At 37.9% G+C, this 19044-nt stretch overlaps 1 protein-coding gene across 4 annotated transcripts in view; it reads right to left on the bottom strand.

The window, feature by feature from the left end:
• Positions 1-266: 266 nt before the first annotated feature.
• LOC145467883 (uncharacterized) overlaps positions 267-19044 on the bottom strand; it is a 39365-nt gene continuing 20587 nt past the window's right edge. For all 4 annotated transcript variants that reach the window (XM_081451497.1, XM_081451494.1, XM_081451495.1 and 1 more), the window contains 8 exons: positions 18655-18759; positions 18050-18133; positions 17657-17707; positions 15170-15277; positions 13082-13186; positions 12557-12640; positions 9381-9494; positions 267-8779 (listed from right to left, as the gene is read on the bottom strand). In XM_081451497.1, the coding sequence (XP_081307623.1) occupies positions 4494-8779; positions 9381-9494; positions 12557-12640; positions 13082-13186; positions 15170-15277; positions 17657-17707; positions 18050-18133; positions 18655-18759 (4937 nt within the window). In that variant the 3' untranslated portion in view covers positions 267-4493. The remainder of the gene's footprint in view (positions 8780-9380; positions 9495-12556; positions 12641-13081; positions 13187-15169; positions 15278-17656; positions 17708-18049; positions 18134-18654; positions 18760-19044) is intronic.

The following is a 19044-nucleotide window of genomic DNA, read 5'->3' on the forward strand; positions in this document are numbered from 1 at the left end:
AATCTGGGTAATAACTACCATGGGTCGACTTAATTTTGTCTGCCACAACTAGGAATATTTATTATTGGGATCATATAACGTGCATTCTGATTGGTCCTGTATATCTAAACACGGTTGTCCTGCATCACTGCATTTTGTTAGCTTCATTTTGAGCAATGGCCGTCTGAAGCAGGCTCGCGACAAAGTTTGGGAGAATGTGAAATTACTTGGGAATTGAAAGATTAACTGAACCTTCCTTAAAAACCAACAGCAACCAGAAATGGACATTTGAACAGAAAAATGATTGTATTAATATATATTTAACAAATAATGAAATTACATCTTCATCTGATTTCTCTTTGGACAGTTCCAAGTACTTCTATCTCAAGTCTCTTTGTACTTGGTACTTCATGTCAATGTTCCTCAAGTCTCTCGTTCTGATACAAAACAATTAAAAACTCTTGAGAGAAAAATGTCCAAGTATCACATTTAAGAAAACATTGCTAAAGAGCAATGTAACACACTAGGTGTCTGCTAGTATTACAATGATTAAGATAATACAATAGACTATTTCCATATATTAAAATTCAGCCTAAAACAATAGACCTCACTACAACGCTCTGAGGAATAACTACAGAGTTTGTGGGGTTTACTTCCCAGAGCCTCGTGCTGAGCTCTATTGTGTTAGGCTAAATTTGAATATATCAAAATGGGTCTTTTCATCAGGGTTTGTTCCTCAATATCAAAACAGCTCAGTACCATTAAGGAGTGGATCAGCTCATGTTTAGTTGAAACAATTTTCTTCCAGCTTTGCTCTGTATCAACAATATTTATTTTCTTCATAGCTAAGTTACCTTGCAAAGGTAATTGGTATGGTGCTCAATCTTGCCTGGGCTGACTTTCTTGATATCACATGACATTATAATATTAACAGTGGCAGGATCACACAAATTGGCCAATGCATTCCAATTTCATTCAATTAAGCTTACTTCACACTTCACCTTGGGCTGACACCTTGCTGTGGTGGTGAAGCTTGTGTGTCTTCATGACCCGGAGAGCTGTGCCGGCGGGGACTTTGTTCCCTGGCAGGTCTAACCATGCCGGATTGGTCGAAGGGTAGAGGCCAGACGAAGAACAGCCCCTGGTCCTCCAGGTTGGGGGTTGGGCGGCGGGCTGATAACCCGCTCCCAGAAAATGTTATTTATTACAGAAACCAAAGCTAGAACTACCACTGCACCCTATCGGGAAGCAGGGGTAAAAGATGTTAACACCCGGTTGGAACAACGTGCGAAGCAGCGAATGACGGATAAACCGCCGACGAAATTGCTGTCGCCAAAAGCGTGTGTGAAGATCGGGCAATGGAATGTTAGGACAATGTTTGAGACTGGTAAGTGCGCACAGGTGATCAAGGAGATGCAGAGGTATGGTATTAGTATTCTAGGAGTAAGTGAAATGAGATGGAACTCTTGTGGGAAGTTGAGGGTAGCTACAGGCGAAACTGTGCTATACTCAGGAATGGATGAAGGTGAAAATCATGAGAGAGGAGTTGGCTTTAGGAAACCAGATGGACACGTAGTCAAGAGGGCACTAGAGTGGAACCCACAGGGGAAGCGAAAGAGAGGGAGACCCCAAAACAGCTGGAGACGCACGAGAATGGCAGAGTTGGCGGCGAAGCATGTTACGTGGAATGAGGCAAAAGGCACTGCACAAAATAGGGTTAGGTGGCGCGCGCTAGTTGAGGACCTATGTTCCACTTAGGAACGAAGAGGATTAAGAAGAAGATAAGAAGACGCTTACTTCACAAGTTTCTCGAGAAAACTCACTAACTACTGTTTTGTCTTGGTGGTAAACAAAAGCTTTTACAATGACGCCAGACTGACACCTAGTTGGTTGCCATGAAAACATCAATGTCAAGTAGCCCTGCTTTAAGATAGGCCACCCTTTAGCTTATGGTTAAACAATAGCTGACCCACTCCTTAATACACCAGAGAATGGATGCACAGTTGAGAGAACAAACATGGACAGTTGCAAATAAGCAGTTGCAACTTCACATTTCTATCTGATTATAAAAACTAAACTTTCACTCTTGTTCCATGGAGTTGAATAAAAAGGCCAAACCACAAGGGGTTTGACAAGGTTCACTCATTATATACACTATTTACACTGAACTGCATTACGTCATAATAAACAGGTCCGTTTATGGTGCAAGTACTGAGAGGTTTAGGCCAGAAGTCATTTCAACAGTCCTCCCACCAAAAATTAAAAAAAAAATCGACACAATGTCGACTATGGTAGAAATTGTTTTCTTCAAACTCAACCAAATCTGGGATAAAAAAGATCCACTTGTTTAAATATGACTTGTTTTATACTTGAAGTGGATTTTCTAGCCTTCAGGAACATTAATAACAACATCATAGTAATTGAAAAACAAGTAATTTCTTTAATCACAATCCTTCCTCTGAGAATAGAATGAGGCCGTGATTTTCATCAGTGATGTTGCTTAATAGCATGACTTAACCTGCAGATGATGACTATCAGAGTGTTCACACCAGTTTGATTGAACAATAACAATCTAAACGTTTTACGAAACAAATCTCAATTCTGTTCCTGGATTGAAATGATCACTGAAAATATTTTAACAGGATGCATCTGTTTTCTCCTCATCACTACTTCACCATGACAACGGACCTGTCTAAACTAAGTAACTCTGTTTCTGAAAAGTTATCAGAAACGGTCGCATCAGTTTCTGCGAGATGAATGAAACATTTGGCTCAATTTCTGATTGAAAACATCCGTCATATACACTATTTACACTCACCAATTCGCACAATTTCTGATTGAAAACTTCATGGATAGCTTTGTATCTGTCCATTTTTAACTACACGATTTCGAGCACACATTTCAATTGTGAAGACCCTGAAAACAACAGCTTGACAAAAAATAAACAACAACAACTAACAGTTGGCCTATACTAACAAACCCCAGGAACTGAGAACAGGTGACAATTTGTAAACTCTCATCATGCGTTGAACTGAAACTGCCACACAATTTAATCACAGTGGAAGCAAATGAAAAATATCTTTTCAATGGTGGCAAAACAATGAAAAAATTTGTTTGCAGAAACATGTACGTCTCTGTGCAGCAGCCTTCATGGTAGGCACGTTTCTTGCTAGATCGTGACTTCTGTCAGAATTTCACAGCAACTTGACAAAACTTGAAAACCCAAGGAGAACTTTTTCCCTTCCAAGGAAAACTACGTGACAGGCATTACACAATGCAGTGGTTCCAATAGTTAATGTACAATCAAACCTGTGTACAGCAGACACCCTTTTTTAAAAGAGGACAGCAGATAAGGTCATTTCTATTGTTTAAAACCTGTATCAAACAGACACTAGTATCATATTTCAGATTCTACCAACCAACATGCTTGATACAGGAAAAATCTTATGCTGCTCAGGTATTGTTACCACTAATGGAAAGAATCTGTGACTTGCCATCAAAAAAGTTAATGACGTCCTTACGATAGTAAAACACCAGAAAGTGAAAAAATTTCCAACAGACAATTTCATCGCAAGAAGACATGTTTTCCCAAAATAATGTGTCATGGAAACCCGTTTTATTCAGTCACTTTGTACTAGGCGGATATTACAGCATTCCCTGGGGGTGTCTGCTTAATACAGGTTTGACAGTATAGAAGATAAACTACGAGGTACCTCTCTTGTTTTCGCGCTACAGAATAAACTCGCGCAAGCATTTTTCTCGTGCTTTCTTTCACATCAAGTGTAACACTTGATGAAAAAGAGCAGTTTTTCACAATATATTAAAAACAGTTCACTTTTTGTGAAACTTTCCTAGAACGCAAAAGCAAAACATCTCTGCCAATGGACTATTTCATACACCGTGAAACCTGTTAAACAATGCAACAAATTCTACAACGAAACTACACTGCCTAACAAGAATAAACTGTTTAGCTAAACAAGTTTTGCAAAGAAACTACACCACATTACGACAAGAATGTTTGAAACCACTGCATAGTGTCATTCGCATGAAGTACCGTGAATTCTGATTATTTGAACCTCCTGATTATTCGAAGCAATTTTTGGCTCCCTCAGAAAAACGCTAGGAGTATTTTGCCCTTGACTTTCAAACTTCTTGATTTGGAACCAATTTTCAACCCTGTAGGACGCTCAAATCTCGGATTCCACTGAAGCTGTAGAAAAATCGTTATTATTTTGTATGTACTTTAAAAGAGCTACAAATTCTTTTAGCCCAGATACAATTCTTAAGTTATTTGGCAACATCGAATAAATAAATTTTGCCTTCCTCTTTGTTGATTAACAAGTTGAAAATCATTTTTTTCTGTCTTTCCCAACCAAGATAATAGTGTCAAGAATTTCAACAAATAAACAAAACATATTCATTTGTGTGGCCAAACATTACTACACCTGTACCTAGAAACGCAAACGCCAGATTGGAATTAGAAATTGACCTTTGCTCAAAGAATATTGCAGTTTTTAGCTCACAACAGCCTCTCCGTACAAGCTAACTGTTAGATTTAATGAAGGTGATGACTTACAATCTGCAAAGTGTTTCCTGAGATCAAGTTCAAGGACTTCACTTGTACCACTGTGGTCATTAAAAGTTAAGTTCAAAGAAGTTATTTTGTCGCTTTCTGCCAGGCTGTTACAGAGACCACATAACAAATCTTCACTCACTTTACTGCAGGTGCTGGTTACAGTAACATTGACAACTGTTAATGACTCGATTCTTCCTAAAATGTCTCCCAGATCAAGTAGCCAGTCTCCAGTCAGGTCACTGTAGTTGTTGAGTGTCAGACTTAGTGTAGTTAATGAAGTACTTTTCGCCAAATCATCACCCAGACCACGTGCGCAGTCTTTAATCACGTCACTGTAGTTGTTGATTGTAAGACTTAGTGTAGTTAATGAAGTATTTTTCGCCAAACCATCACCCAGACCACGTGCGCAGTCTTTAATCACGTCACTGTAGTTGTTGATTGTAAGACTTAGTGTAGTTAATGAAGTATTTTTCGCCAAACCATCACCCAGACCACGTGCCCCGTCTTCAATCAGGTCACCGTAGTTGTTGATTGTAAGACTTAGTGTAGTTAATGAAGTATTTTTCGCCAAACCATCACCCAGACCACGTGCGCAGTCTTTAATCACGTCACTGTAGTTGTTGATTGTAAGACTTAGTGTAGTTAATGAAGTATTTTTCGCCAAACCATCACCCAGACCACGTGCCCCGTCTTCAATCAGGTCACCGTAGTTGTTGATTGTAAGACTTAGTGTAGTTAATGAAGTATTTTTCGCCAAACCATCACCCAGACCACGTGTGCAGTCTTCAATCAGGTCACCGTAGTTGTTGATTGTAAGACTTAGTGTAGTTAATGAAGTATTTTTCGCCAAACCATCACCCAGACCACGTGCCCACTCTTTAATCAGGTTACTGTAGTTGTTGATTGTAAGACTTAGTGTAGTTAATGAAGTATTTTTCGCCAAACCATCACACAGACCACGTGCCCCGTCTTCAATCAGGTCACCGTAGTTGTTGATTGTAAGACTTAGTGTAGTTAATGAAGTATTTTTCGCCAAACCATCACCCAGACCACGTGCCCCGTCTTCAATCAGGCCACCGTAGTTGTTGATTGTAAGACTTAGTGTAGTTAATGAAGTATTTTTCGCCAAACCATCACCCAGACCACGTGTGCAGTCTTCAATCGGGTCACCGTAGTTGTTGATTGTAAGACTTAGTGTAGTTAATGAAGTATTTTTCGCCAAACCATCACCCAGACCACTTGTGCAGTCTTCACTCAGGTCACTGTAGTTGTTGATTGTAAGACTTAGTGTAGTTAATGAAGTATTTTTCGCCAAACCATCACCCAGACCACGTGTGCAGTCTTTACTCAGGTCACGGTAGTTGTTGATTGTAAGACTTACTGTAGTTAATGAAGTAGTTTTCGCCAAACCATCACCCAGACCACGTGTGCAGTTTTCCCTCAGGTCCCTGTAGTTGTTGATTGTAAGACTTAGTGTAGTTAATGACGTGGTTTTTGCCAAACAATCTCCCAGATTGCGTGCCCAGTCTAATGATGAAGAAACATTGCTTGTTGCTTTACAAATCCATGGATCTGAGGCCACACTACAAACATTCAAGGCAAACGAATATTTTCCATTACACGCTAACTCCTGAAGAGCACTGCTTCCACCTCTGGTTAGTTCTCCCCAAATGTTGATACTGAGAGAGGACAGGGTCTTGCATGGCTTTAAATAACTTCCAAGACATTTAGCGACACTGTTTGTTACTTTTCCATGGACATTTAAACTGACACAAGGGGTTGAGGATTTTATCAAGAGGTTACAAAGAGTATCTGCCTCAGTACGACTCAACTTGCCCCAAAGGTTTAAAGTTAATGACTGAAGTTTAAAACTAGGGCAAAGGCGAGCCAACTGTGCCTTCGATATGGTTCCAGTGATACTTGGATGAAATGCAACTGACATCTTTTTCTTCTTTGCCTCTACTACTTTCTCAGCGACAGTCAGACAGTTGTCAGGGAGCTCTCCAAACACTTTCACTTCCAAAGAATTTAAAGCACTGTTATCCAGAAATCCTCTTTCTAAGGAGATAGCAGCAGAATTGCTTAATTTTCCATAAATGATCAGAGTGAGGGATTTTAAAATGGATTCTGCTACAAGTGTTTCGCCAAGAGACGTAGCTAGTGAATCCTGCATCTCACCATAGATGATGAGGGTAAGAGTGGTCAGAGATCTATTGGACAATACTTTTTTCAAAGCCCCTAATGCTTCAGCACTCAGTGAACTATGAATCTTGAGGACAATAGACGTCAATGGTGTATCTGCAGACAATCCTCTTTCTAGAGCACTGGCCCATGCCTCATCACACTCATTTATCAATTCGAATGTTACAGTTGTTAAGGTCTTATTAGCAGCCAAACTGTCACCAATCATATCAGCCCAATCAGAAGAGATACTAGATGCTGCTCTAAATGTAAAGGAACATATAGTTGAGTTTCCAGAAAGTCCTTCAAACAAAGCAGTCTCAGGTGTGTGCATCAGTGACCAGCCAGATACATGAAAGGAAAAAGTTTGTAGCTTTGGACAGGAAACTAAGAATTTAGCAACCATTAATTGATCCTCGTATGGAAGCGTATCAAGGTCTACAATTTTAATGGTGAGATGAACAGGGTGCTGTAATTGTAGAAAATTACTGCAGGCTTCTACGACCATCAAAAAGTTTGTATGGATAGCTTCATCTCTCTTTTCACCTCTTGTATCTAAGTTCCCAATTTCTACAGTCAATGGAAATGGGATGAAGGAACAAAGAGTCATTGCCATTTGCTCAGCATTTTGACTTTCACTGAAACTTTCAGTAAAAAAAGTAGCTTCTTCTTCAGAGCACTTGAGCCAGTCCCAGTATTCACTTGCAAGTTTCTCACCAATCTGTTTGAAAACAGCACGAGCGTCCTTACCCAGGATACCAGACACAAAGAGAAACACTTGTCGGTATTTAACTGTAACATGCTTCCGAAAACCTAGCTCAAATTCACAGAAAATATTCACTCCCTCTTTCAGTAGCTTGTGTGCGAGATATGTTGCCGCCAAGTACTCTTGAAAGGTCTTGTGAAAAAAGTGATACTCGTGTTGTGGATTTATCCTCTTCATACTTGCTTCCTTGAAAACAAGGCCAAGTTTGCGGGCTGCTAGGTCTTTAATTTTACTTTCAAATTTTGCCAGTTCATCTTCACGAAAAGAAAACCGACCTTCTAGCAGGCATCTCCAAGCTAACTCTCCCAACACTAGTAAACTATCTTCAAATTGTTTCTCTAGGGCTTGGTCATCACCAGATGCTCCCAAGTTATGTCTTGCACAATACCTCCTTAAGAGGCATCGGATGATGATCTGATAAAGTTCTGTGCGAAAAGATGGCAGTTCTCCTTGATGGTCCTCAAAAACAACGCAGAGAAGAAGTAGATTCAATGGGTTGTTTGGCAGTGCATGAAGAAAACTATTTTCTTGGATTGCTTCAATAAGCCTTTCTCCCTTTGATAGATTCTTCAAACCAGAATGATTAAAATGCTTCCTGATGTACTCAAAAGCATCTTGGTCTGTAAATCCTTCAATTTGAAAAAGAATGGCAAAGTTTACCTCCTGTCGCAATACAATTCCTCTTTCTTGACGAGATGTAGCCAAGACATAGCAAAATGGCAAAATTCGTCTGTAAAGTAATTTATCCACATGAGTTTCAGCTGTTTTAGGAAGCTCATCAAGACCATCCAAAATGATTAAGATCTTCTCCTGGTTATGAATATCCTTGATGTAATCCGTTATCTCTTTCCTGACCTTTTCATCCGTGTCTTCCGGGAGAAGTTGTTCACTAATGGCTTCCATTATATCTCCATGGATATCTCGACATTTCAACAGCAACACAAGTTCAAATACTGGAAAGGAAACGTCATTTGAAATCTTTTCGTTTGTCCAGTCATGAGAGATCTTGAGACAAAATGTTGTCTTCCCTATTCCGGGACTTCCTTCTACTAGAACCATGGCATCCTCACCTTTGTCGAGAGTCTTGAAGATGTCATACATGTTAACTTCACCCCTTTCAAGCTGAAAGTCTGTTTTTTTTCTTGAAACGATTGACAGTCTTGTGTAAACATCCTCAAGAGGTAACTTGAAGGTGTTCTCCCAAGGGAGTGGTTTCAAGAGAGAGCGTCGATTGTACTCAGCTTTGAGAATTCTGAGAAACACGGAGAGACCACTGCCTAAAACAAAACAAGTAATTTACCCTTCAATGAGCAACTATAATCGTCTTTAATGCCATTCTCTTAAATATCCTAACACTTAGAACCCTGGCTGAGAAATTTGGCATCCAAAAAAAGATTATAAGGGACAAACAACATAAAACAAAACTAACAGTTTTTAATATTAAAAAACAGAGTCTAGGAATGTACTGGACAGAAAATTTAATCAAAAGCTTACACGGTCCCATAAGCCTACAGCATTAATCACTACCGTAGATAAATAAAGTTTATTCTATGCTATTCTAAAAGGCTTTTAAACCAACTTGTGATATTTGAAATGGACATCGTTCAGGTGATACATGAACGTGAAAAGTGTGGTATTCAAAAACAAGGGATAAGCAATAGTACTCTTACTATTCTTATTCCACAGGATGTAAATCAGCGATCCAAGTTGATTTGGTCTGATTTTTGTACTTTCCTAGACAGGTTTTTAAGTTTCTTTAAGTTTGTTGTTATTAATAAGTATCTGCCTTAAATGGTTATATCTATTTGATGTTCCTCATGTTCTCATTTTATCATAATTGTTTCCATATGCATAAAAATAATACATTTTCCTACTCACTCTGAGGGTGCATTCCATGATAACTAGCTTCTCTATAAGCCTGAGTAGTAGTACCAGGATAAGAAATATGATTGTACTCCATAGTTAAAGGTGGTCTGCCAGAACCAGAAGGGCCTTCAAGATGAGAAATCCCATTAAAACAACAGTAATGAAGGCTAAGCTGCTTTCATCACTCAACTAAAATGTTGTTCCCCAGGGGATACAGATAAATGCCAGCAGATAACTCTTTTCTAACATGCACATCTACATGTATCATCATCTATCTATTTACATCATGGCCAAATTTCTTCTCAGTAAAACACTTTCAATTACAAGGTAATTAAGGTTACCGTATACAAAGTTTGGCCACTAAAACATGGTGAACTTATAGAAGGAAGATCAAGAGACTCTTGGCCTCCGTACATAGATAAAAACGTGATAGAGTTTTACCAAAAAAATGCAATGCAAATACATAATATTTATAAAACATTAAAAAATTAACAAGAGATGGAAAGACATTTTAAAAGAAAAATAAATGTTATAACATGACGTTTCGGCTTCATCTTGTCTCCATTATCAAATGTAGATTGAAGTTGTTCAGTTCAGATATATACTAGATCAGGTGTTTTAACACCTTAAACTCCTTAAAAGGAGTCAAGACATGCGAGGAACAATGTCAGCTAAATAAACACTTTTGCCTGAATAGAGTCCGCTTGAGAATTTAATGAGCAGAAGTACTCAGCTGTCTGGAAACACCGTAAAGAAAGTCACAACCAAGACCAACCAAATATGCACAAACTATTATTATTATCAATATACGCGGCCAAATTGAAAACCGCCCTCTTGAAAACACGCGCTTTGCGGGCCGCAAATGACTCCTAGCGGGCCGTTAATGTATTAACGGCCCTGCAGCTGATTGGTTCTCGGTTCATCATCCGATGAATATTAACCAATCAGGTTACGTTTATTGACGCGGGAAAACCATTCAGGTGCGAACAGCTTGCGTAGTGAACGTTTGCTGTTTGGAAATTTCATTTTAAAATGGAAGAACTCCCAAATTTTCAGCTTTTTTCTAGTCAAAACTCGGACTTAGACAACGAGCAACTGGATGAGATTGAGCAAAAAGCTCAAGCGAAAAACACCAAGAGAGCAACTGAGTGGGGAGTAAAAAAGTTCGAGAAATGGTGTGAGAAAAGAAAAATTACAGTGGATCTCAAAACAGTAAGTGCAACGGACTTGACTGAAATTCTGCGAAAGTTCTTCGCTGAAGTGAAAACAGAGAAAGGCCAAGCATTAACTCCAAGTGCATTGACTGGAATTAGAGCGGCCATTCATCGCCATCTAACCTGTGCTCCACTCAGCCGAAACATAAACATTTTGCAAGACAGCGAATTTATGTCTGCCAACAAAATGTTTGAAGCGAAGGCCAAGCTATTTACGAAAGAAAACAATGCGAAACCAAAACACAAATCATCCATTCAGTCAGGAGACATGCAGAAATTGAATCGATACTTCATTGAAGGGCAGAACACGGACGGCGTTTGGAAAGATGCGGAGAAGTTAGTTGAGTTTATTTGGTTTTCGTTGTGTTTTCATTTTGCTCGCCGCGGCAGAGAGGGATGGCGGGAGCTTACAAGGCAGTCATTTGAAATAAAAACTGATGACACTGGAGCCCGTTACATCACCGAAAAACTTACTGAACAAACTAAAAATTACCAAGGAGGCGCTAAACAGTCTGAGCAGTCATACTCGGATGTTCGTATGTACGAAACTTCAACTGCACTTGATCCAGTGGCTGCGTTTGAACTTTACCTCGGCAAGACTCATCCCGACTGTAAGGCACTGTTTCAGACTCCAAGCAAAGCTACCACCAAGAATGTAAACTTTGCAAGCACCCGACACTGGTACAGAAATGAGCCTATGGGAAAAAATACTATCAGCAAGATGATGGAAAGGATTTCCATCAAAGCAGAGTTATCGGAGCGGTACACGAATCACTGCATTCGTGCATCGACTGTCACTTCTTTGTTCCAGCGCGGTGTGGACGCAAGGAAAATCTGTGCAATCACAAAGCACAAAGATGAACGGAGCCTTTCCCACTACATCAGCGAGACAACAAGTGCACAAAAAAGAGAGTGTTCAAAGATTTTAAGTGACACATTTCAGCCACAACTCGCTGTTCAGCAAGAAGCTTCAGGAATCACAAGGCAAAATGTCGCGGGCCCGTCAGCCGGTCCTAGCTCAAACTTAAACCCACAGTCTCTTCTCCAAAACCAATTTATTTCCTTGGCACAGCCGTACCAAAATTGCACCCAACATATTCAGATTGGAACAATGAACATTTATCACGGAAAGTATGAAGAACCGTCGCCATCAACCCGCAAACGCCGCCGAATAATCGAGAGCGATGATAGCGACTAAAAGCTGTAACTTATTTGATGAAATTAGCAAAGACAGTCTGAGTCCATTGCCTGTGAACGGGAAGACTATCATTTTTTTAAATGTAAACTGTCTTTTTGCTAATCATTGTTACCAATCTTTTTAAAACTAGATTATATTTGACATTTTATTGTAAACAAAAAGGAATTTTATTTGGCTCTTGTTTAGCTGTTCGTATTGTAGCAACAACTTTCCATACCATAGTTTCATGCTACATCTCTGTTAAACATTTTTTTCTTATTAAATGAATTTGTACGATTTGGCCTTGTGTATTGATAATGATAATCGCATGACTTTTGTCGGTCATATAGTTTATTTGTGTCCCTCGTAGCATCATTTGCGCCCTTGCGCTTCGCGCTCGGGCGCAAATGATGCTACTCGGGCCACAAATAAACTATATGCCCTCCAAAAGTCATGTGATTGTCCTATTCATCATCTTAAAGAAGAGCAGAGGGAAGTTGGAATGCTTGATTTATGAGATGTTGCTAAAAAGGGAAAAAGACCAAACTTTAACACTCAACTGACAAACGTCATGTTATAGCATTTATATTTCTTTTAGAAAATAAATTCTGGAAAAATTTACATGCACAGAGCTTCTATGATGTGAAGGACCCTTAACATGACGATAGTGACCTTTACTACTGGGTAGTGAAGATCAACAAACTCTTGGAACTGGGTGTGTAAAAAGTTAAACAATATACAGAGTTTTGGCCGAAACAATTAGTAATAACTGTGGGAAAATAAGATTTTATACTTACTTGACTGATAAGTTTGAGTGACTCCAGTGAAAGGTAACTGATTGTATCCCACTGATGAAGGTGGCATTTCATGACAAGAGAAGCCTCACAGAAGAAAATGCAAAAACAAAACTTAAAAAGAAATTCTGAAACAATGCCATGCAGCATTTGTGTAACATGTCGGGCCTTCTAAAACTCATTAATACTTCATCAAGATTCAACAAAGGAATTCATGACTGTGATGATGTTTAGATATCTGATCTTAATTATTATTAGCATAGATTTTTATAATTTTAATTCTCCGTGTTCTCCTTAGTTTTAGTTTCAATTGAGAAGATATTATCAAACACTCCGGACACTGTTTGACCACATTTCCAAACTCCTTGAAGTTTACCAAAAATACTCTGCCACTTTCAAATCTCTTCTCGGTGTTTGGAAATGTGGTCAAACATGGTCTTTCGTGTCTGATATATTATATCAAGGTTACGTTCCGATCTTTATTTTGTAAAGTTGTAATTTAAAATATCAAATTAATTTACTACTCACTATGAGTGTGACCTCTGCAATTGCTGTATCCTTCATAATTCTGACTGGCTACAGTAGAAGGAAACTGACTGCATTGCACTGATGAAGGCAGCCACCCAGGGAAACCTAGACCAGAAAAAGAATACATCAACATACATGTATGTTGCAAATATTATCTTAGACATAATGAATGTGCCATATCAAATGCTTAAAAGGATTTGGCAACTGATATTTTACACACAAGCGCACATATGAAAGATCATATATTTGAACTGCAGAGAAAGATATGGAGACATGATCGATCATCGCAGTTATGCACACAACTTAAGCAGTAGTGAAATTAAAGGCTGAAAAAAATTCAGGTCTGAATGGGTATATTTCGAACTCACAAAGTGACCAGCTCCCAGATGGCTTGTTGCTCAGTTGGTAGAGCACTACACAGGTATTGCAGAGGTCATGGGTTTGAATCCCGTTCAGGCCTGAATTTTTTTCAGGCTTTAATTTCCAACCCGCTTAAGTTGTGTACATAACTGCGATGATCAATCATGTCTTCATATCTTTCTCTGCAGTTCAAATACATGATCTTTCATATATTCACTTGTATTCCTCACCTTCTATGGGTATATTACAAACTCACAAAGTGACCAGCTCCCAGATGGCTTGATAGCTCAGTTGGTAGAGCACTGCACCGGTATCACAGAGGTCATGGGTTCGAATCCCGTTCAGGTCTGAATTTTTTTCAGGCTTCAATTTTGACAACTGCTTAAGTTGTGTGCATAACTGCGATGATCAATCGTGTCTTGATATTTTACATTTGTTTGCCATTAGCAGTAAAGAAAACCAAACTCTTAGAGCTCTGCACACAATGAAAATATAACACAGAGTTTACACTCTAACAAAACATGTAGGGCTTTAGGGCTTATTATTTAAATAAAGTCTAAGTTAACTATTGCTTAGGGCTGAGCCGCAGTTTAAACAATGGCTAAACAATGTTTAAAATTCATTATTGAAATGTGACTGAACCGTGTTTTCTCAATTCAAGGGCCAAACCATTTCTCCTTGTCTGCGAAGTTATTTTGTACGCAAATTTCCAGATAGTGGTTATGTCTCTGCAACATGGCTTCTAAAACAAGCTGCACAACAAATTTCAGCGAACAAGAAAAACTTTTATTGGCTGAATTGGGTAAAGACTTTCCAGAAGTGGAAAGCAAAGGCTACGATAGGAAAACATTTGCAAAAAAGGCAAAGGCATGGGTGGAAATTTTAACTAAATTTAATTCCCAAAATCCTGCACGTATCAAACGCAACCTCAGTCAGCTTCAAGGATGCTGGAGGCCCCTGAAACTCCAGTCAAAAAAGGAGCATGAACTACATTGTCATAAAAAGTGGACAACATCATAAAAAGTGAAAAGTGAAGTGAAAAGTGAAAAAACAAAATGAAAAAAGTGAAAAATGAAAAATGTGCAACATCATAAAACTTTCTAATGGTATTAGCCAGGTTCTCTGGGAATGACAGCAATTGTCCTTTTTGTTTTGCAATAGCCCTTGAAACCTTGTGAATGACTGTGCATGCAGCAAATACAGGAACACCAAATAAAATTGTCGATAATCCTCTGGAAAATTCCTGTCGCATAGAATCTTAAAGCAATTAGCACTTGCTGCATTGGTGTAAGCGGCAGACCTCTCCTTGTTCAATGTTGCAAGACCTTTATCCAAAATTTTTACAAGGTCACTGCCCAACTCTTCTCCAAGGCGAAAATGTAATCGAACGTCTTTGTGGTCGTATTCCTCTAATGGGTTGAATCTATACCTAGGGTGCCAAATTGTTCGAACATGTATATTGCATTGATTGGCGTAGTTTCTTAACTGTCTGTAGTGCAGAGGTCCCTCCATTTCAAAATGGCTGACCACGAAAATATCTGTTTAAACCTACCTTTGATCAGGTCTAACTTACTATTGTTCCTTAGTCAGTGTTTAGACACTGCCTAAACACTGTTATGGAAAGACTGTTTTAATAATCGGTACTCGTGGTCTAAACATGACTTTCATAAACGTTATCTAAACTTCGTTTAAATTATCGGCCCATTAAGATTATGTTTTCTTACTTACTTTGAAGGTGGCTTGTCTGATATGTTAGACATGAAGACTGAGTGACTGGGACAACTGGTAACTGATTGTACTCCACCAATGAAGGTGGTCTGCCATAACCAGAGGGGCCTTCCAGACGAAAAAACAAAAATAACACTTAATAAAATCTGAAACAATGTCAGGACTGTCAGAGGGGGACATTGGGGTTTGCCGTATTGGACAATTTTTCCTACAGTATTTTGGTAATTTTAATCTTGAAATGCAGTATTGTCAGAACCTGCAGGATGCGGTTCTTAAGCAATTTGGACAGTATTAAAAATTATCAAGTTCTCCAACGTTACCAAGACTTTTCCAGTTTCCAAATGAAACTTAATTCGTGGAAATGGAAAACTGCAATTCTTTGTGTTGCAAACAGGTACAGGCAAGTTTTTTTTGTTAATTATTAGCCATAACCAGGTAATGGATGTTACCTACTTTGATTGTGTTGTCTAAATCGAAAATAAGGTAACTTAACATCATTAACAAATTCTTAATTGCTATATTTGCTCTAAACTTAACATACAGAGTAGTGGTTTTGGTATGACACTGAGTTTCAACTCAGTATTGCAGTATTTGGCGACCTTTTTTGTGACATTGCGGTATTTGCTGAAATTTTTTGCTCCATGGCCGTGTTCAAAACCCCCAAAGCCCCCCCCCCCCCCCCCTGTCACTGAGAGCTGCCACTATCCCTAGCTATTTTTGTTTTTCAAAACTGCCTACTTCAAAACTCAGTGACAGCTCTGGTTCTATCTATGTAGAAGTCATACTGTAATGTGTCTTGTGTTGATTTGATCACATTAGTTGAATTGAAAAATTTAACATGGGTTGAGTGCATTAGAAACACTGATATACCCAGGGGATGAACAACAAACAGATGTGCATGTCTGTACTTAGTACTTAGTAGCGTACTAGCAAATAAGTGGGTTGAACAACAAACAGATGCAGCATATGCAAGGAAAACACTCCACCAAATTCCATTTTGTGCAACAAAAAAGTGGTCATTATTGAAAAAGAATTTGTATAATAAGGCAGATGGACTGATACAATATAAATAGTTTGCATATTTTCTATCTATCTATCTATCTATCTATCTATCTATCTATCTATCTATCTATCTATCTATCTATCTATCTATCCATCTATTATTATTACAATAATGTACACATATGTTAAATATTTTTGCCTGTGTGCAATTGGTCTAAACAGGTCACATGACTGACTATTCCCTAGCTAAAACTGGAGAATATCCGAGTGATATTCCCCAATTTTCAAACCCAGATAATAAACACAATAGCCTCCATTTGGCCTGAAAATATGCTCAGAAATTATTTTGTCTTTGGACATTAGCTGTTCCTCAAAGCTCACAGTTTTCCTTGAGCTATGCTTGCAGAAAACTGTTCCCTTCCCGGAAAAGATTATGTCCACGGACAAATAACCAAGCATATTTCTGCACCAAATGGAGGCCATTGTTATACAGATGAACCTCTATTACGCGGCCCCCCTATTAAGCAGCCAACCTTTATTAAATAAATAAATAAATAAATAAATAAATAAAGTGTCTTTATTGTTCAAAAGATAAAATTACATATCTTATGTTACATTTGAAAATAACAATGTTAATGGGCTACAATATGTCTCTAAATAAGATAGATATTTACACAGAAACAAATACAAAAATCGAATACAAAAAGTACACTACTTACAAAGCTAAATTGTACTTAAGAACTATCCTATTAAAGAATGTATTCTTGAAACGGTCCGAGTGAATGGCGGGCATTGCGGAAGATTTATTCCTTAAGTTGTACCCTGTAATCTTAGTCTCAAGGAAATTAGCTCTAAGAGGGCGGTTCGGGATATTAGAAACCTTCCTACAAATTCTATAATCTTGCTCTTTAAGTAAGCAGTCAGTGGCAGTCAGTGGCCAAAGTCCCGGAAATATTGTCAGCTATACACAATAATAAAAACCTCTATTCAACGAGCCTTCCACTGAAGAAAAATTGCATTAACCCAATGTCAATAGACTTAATACGATAATTATGCCTGAGGGATTACTCAAACAAATCATGATCATAAGCAATTAAAAATACTTGACAAAATTTGTTGCAAGTACCTATTGTAGCTGCTATTAAGGTTACTGTATACAAAGTTTGGCCACTTAAACATGGTGAACTTACTGAAGGGAAGCTCAAGAGACTCCTAGCCTCTGTACACAAAACATGATAGAGTTTTTCCCACAAAAATGAAATGCTAATACATTTAAAACAACATTAAAAATGAATTCTGGAAAAATTTACATGTACAGAGCTTCTATGATGTGAAGGACCCATAACATGAGGATAGTGAAATTTAGTACTGGGTAGTCAAGATCAACAAACTTTTGGCCCTGGATGTGCATAAATTAAAACAGGATACAGAGTTTTGGCCAATAAAATTAGTAATAACTGTAGGAAAATAAGATTTTATACTTACTTGACTGATAAGTTTGAGTGGCTCCAGTGAAAGGTAACTGATTGTATCCAACTGATGAAGGTGATAATAATAATAATAATAATAATAATAATAATAATAATAATAATAATAATAATAATAATAATAATAATAATAATAATAAACGAATCTTTAGACAGGATTAACCCATCAGTACTATAAAGTGGCATGTCATGACTAAAGAAGCCTTACCAAAAAAATGCAAAAACAAAACTTTCAAAGAAATTCTGAAACAATACCATACAGCATTATTTTGTGTAATGTGTATGGCCATCAAGGTCAGATGGAACTGGGTGTGTAAAAATTTTAAACAATATACAGACTTTTGGCTGAAACAATTAGTAATAACTGTGGGAAATAAGATTTTATACTTACTCGACTGATAAGTTTGAGTGACTCCAGTGAAAGGTAACTGATTGTATCCCACTGATGAAGGTGGCATTTCATGACCAGAGAAGCCTTCCAGAAGAAAATGCAAAACAAAACTTAAAAAGAAATTCTGAAACAATACCATGCAGCATTTGTGTAACATGTAGGGCCTTCTAAAACTCATTAATACTTCATCAAGATTCAACAAAGGAATTCATCACTGTGATGGTGTTTACAATTACTATACAATTATTATTGTATTGTCTTTGAAAAGCCTCTAAAGGGAAAGTCAATAAAGTATGTATGTATGTATGTATGTATGTAGATATCTGATCTTATTTATTAATAGCACAGATTTTTATAATTTTAATTCTCCGTTTTCTCCTTAGTTTTAGTTTCAATTTAGAAGATATTATCAACCACTACGGACACTGTTTGACCACATTTCCAAACACCTTGAAGTTCACCAAAAATACTTTCAAATCTGTTCTTGGTGTTTGGACATGTGGTCAAACGTGGTCTTTTGTGTCTTGTATATTACATCAAGGTTACGTTCTGATCTTTATTTTGTAAAGTTGTAATTTAAAATATCAAATTAATTTACTACTCACCATGAGTGTGACCTCTGCAATTGTTGTATCCTTCATAATTCTGACTGGCTACAGTAGAAGGAAACGGATTGTATTGCAATGATGAATGCAGCCACCCAGGGAAACCTAGACCAGAAAAAGAATACATTAACATATATGTATGTTGTAAATACTATCTTAGACATAATGAATGTGCCATATGAAATGCTTAAAAGGATTTGGCAACTGATATTTTACATGCAAACGCATATATGAAAGATCATATATTTGAACTGTGGAGAAAGGGATGAAGACATGATTGATCATCGCAGTTACGCACACAACTTAAGCAGTTGAGAAATTAAGGGCTGAAAAAATTCAGGCCTGAACAGGTATATTATGAACTCAGAAAGTGACCAGCCCTCAGATGGC

The sequence above is a fragment of the Orbicella franksi genome, chromosome 14 (genome assembly GCF_964199315.1).
Source record: "Orbicella franksi chromosome 14, jaOrbFran1.1, whole genome shotgun sequence".
Taxonomy (NCBI): Eukaryota; Metazoa; Cnidaria; class Anthozoa; order Scleractinia; family Merulinidae; genus Orbicella; species Orbicella franksi.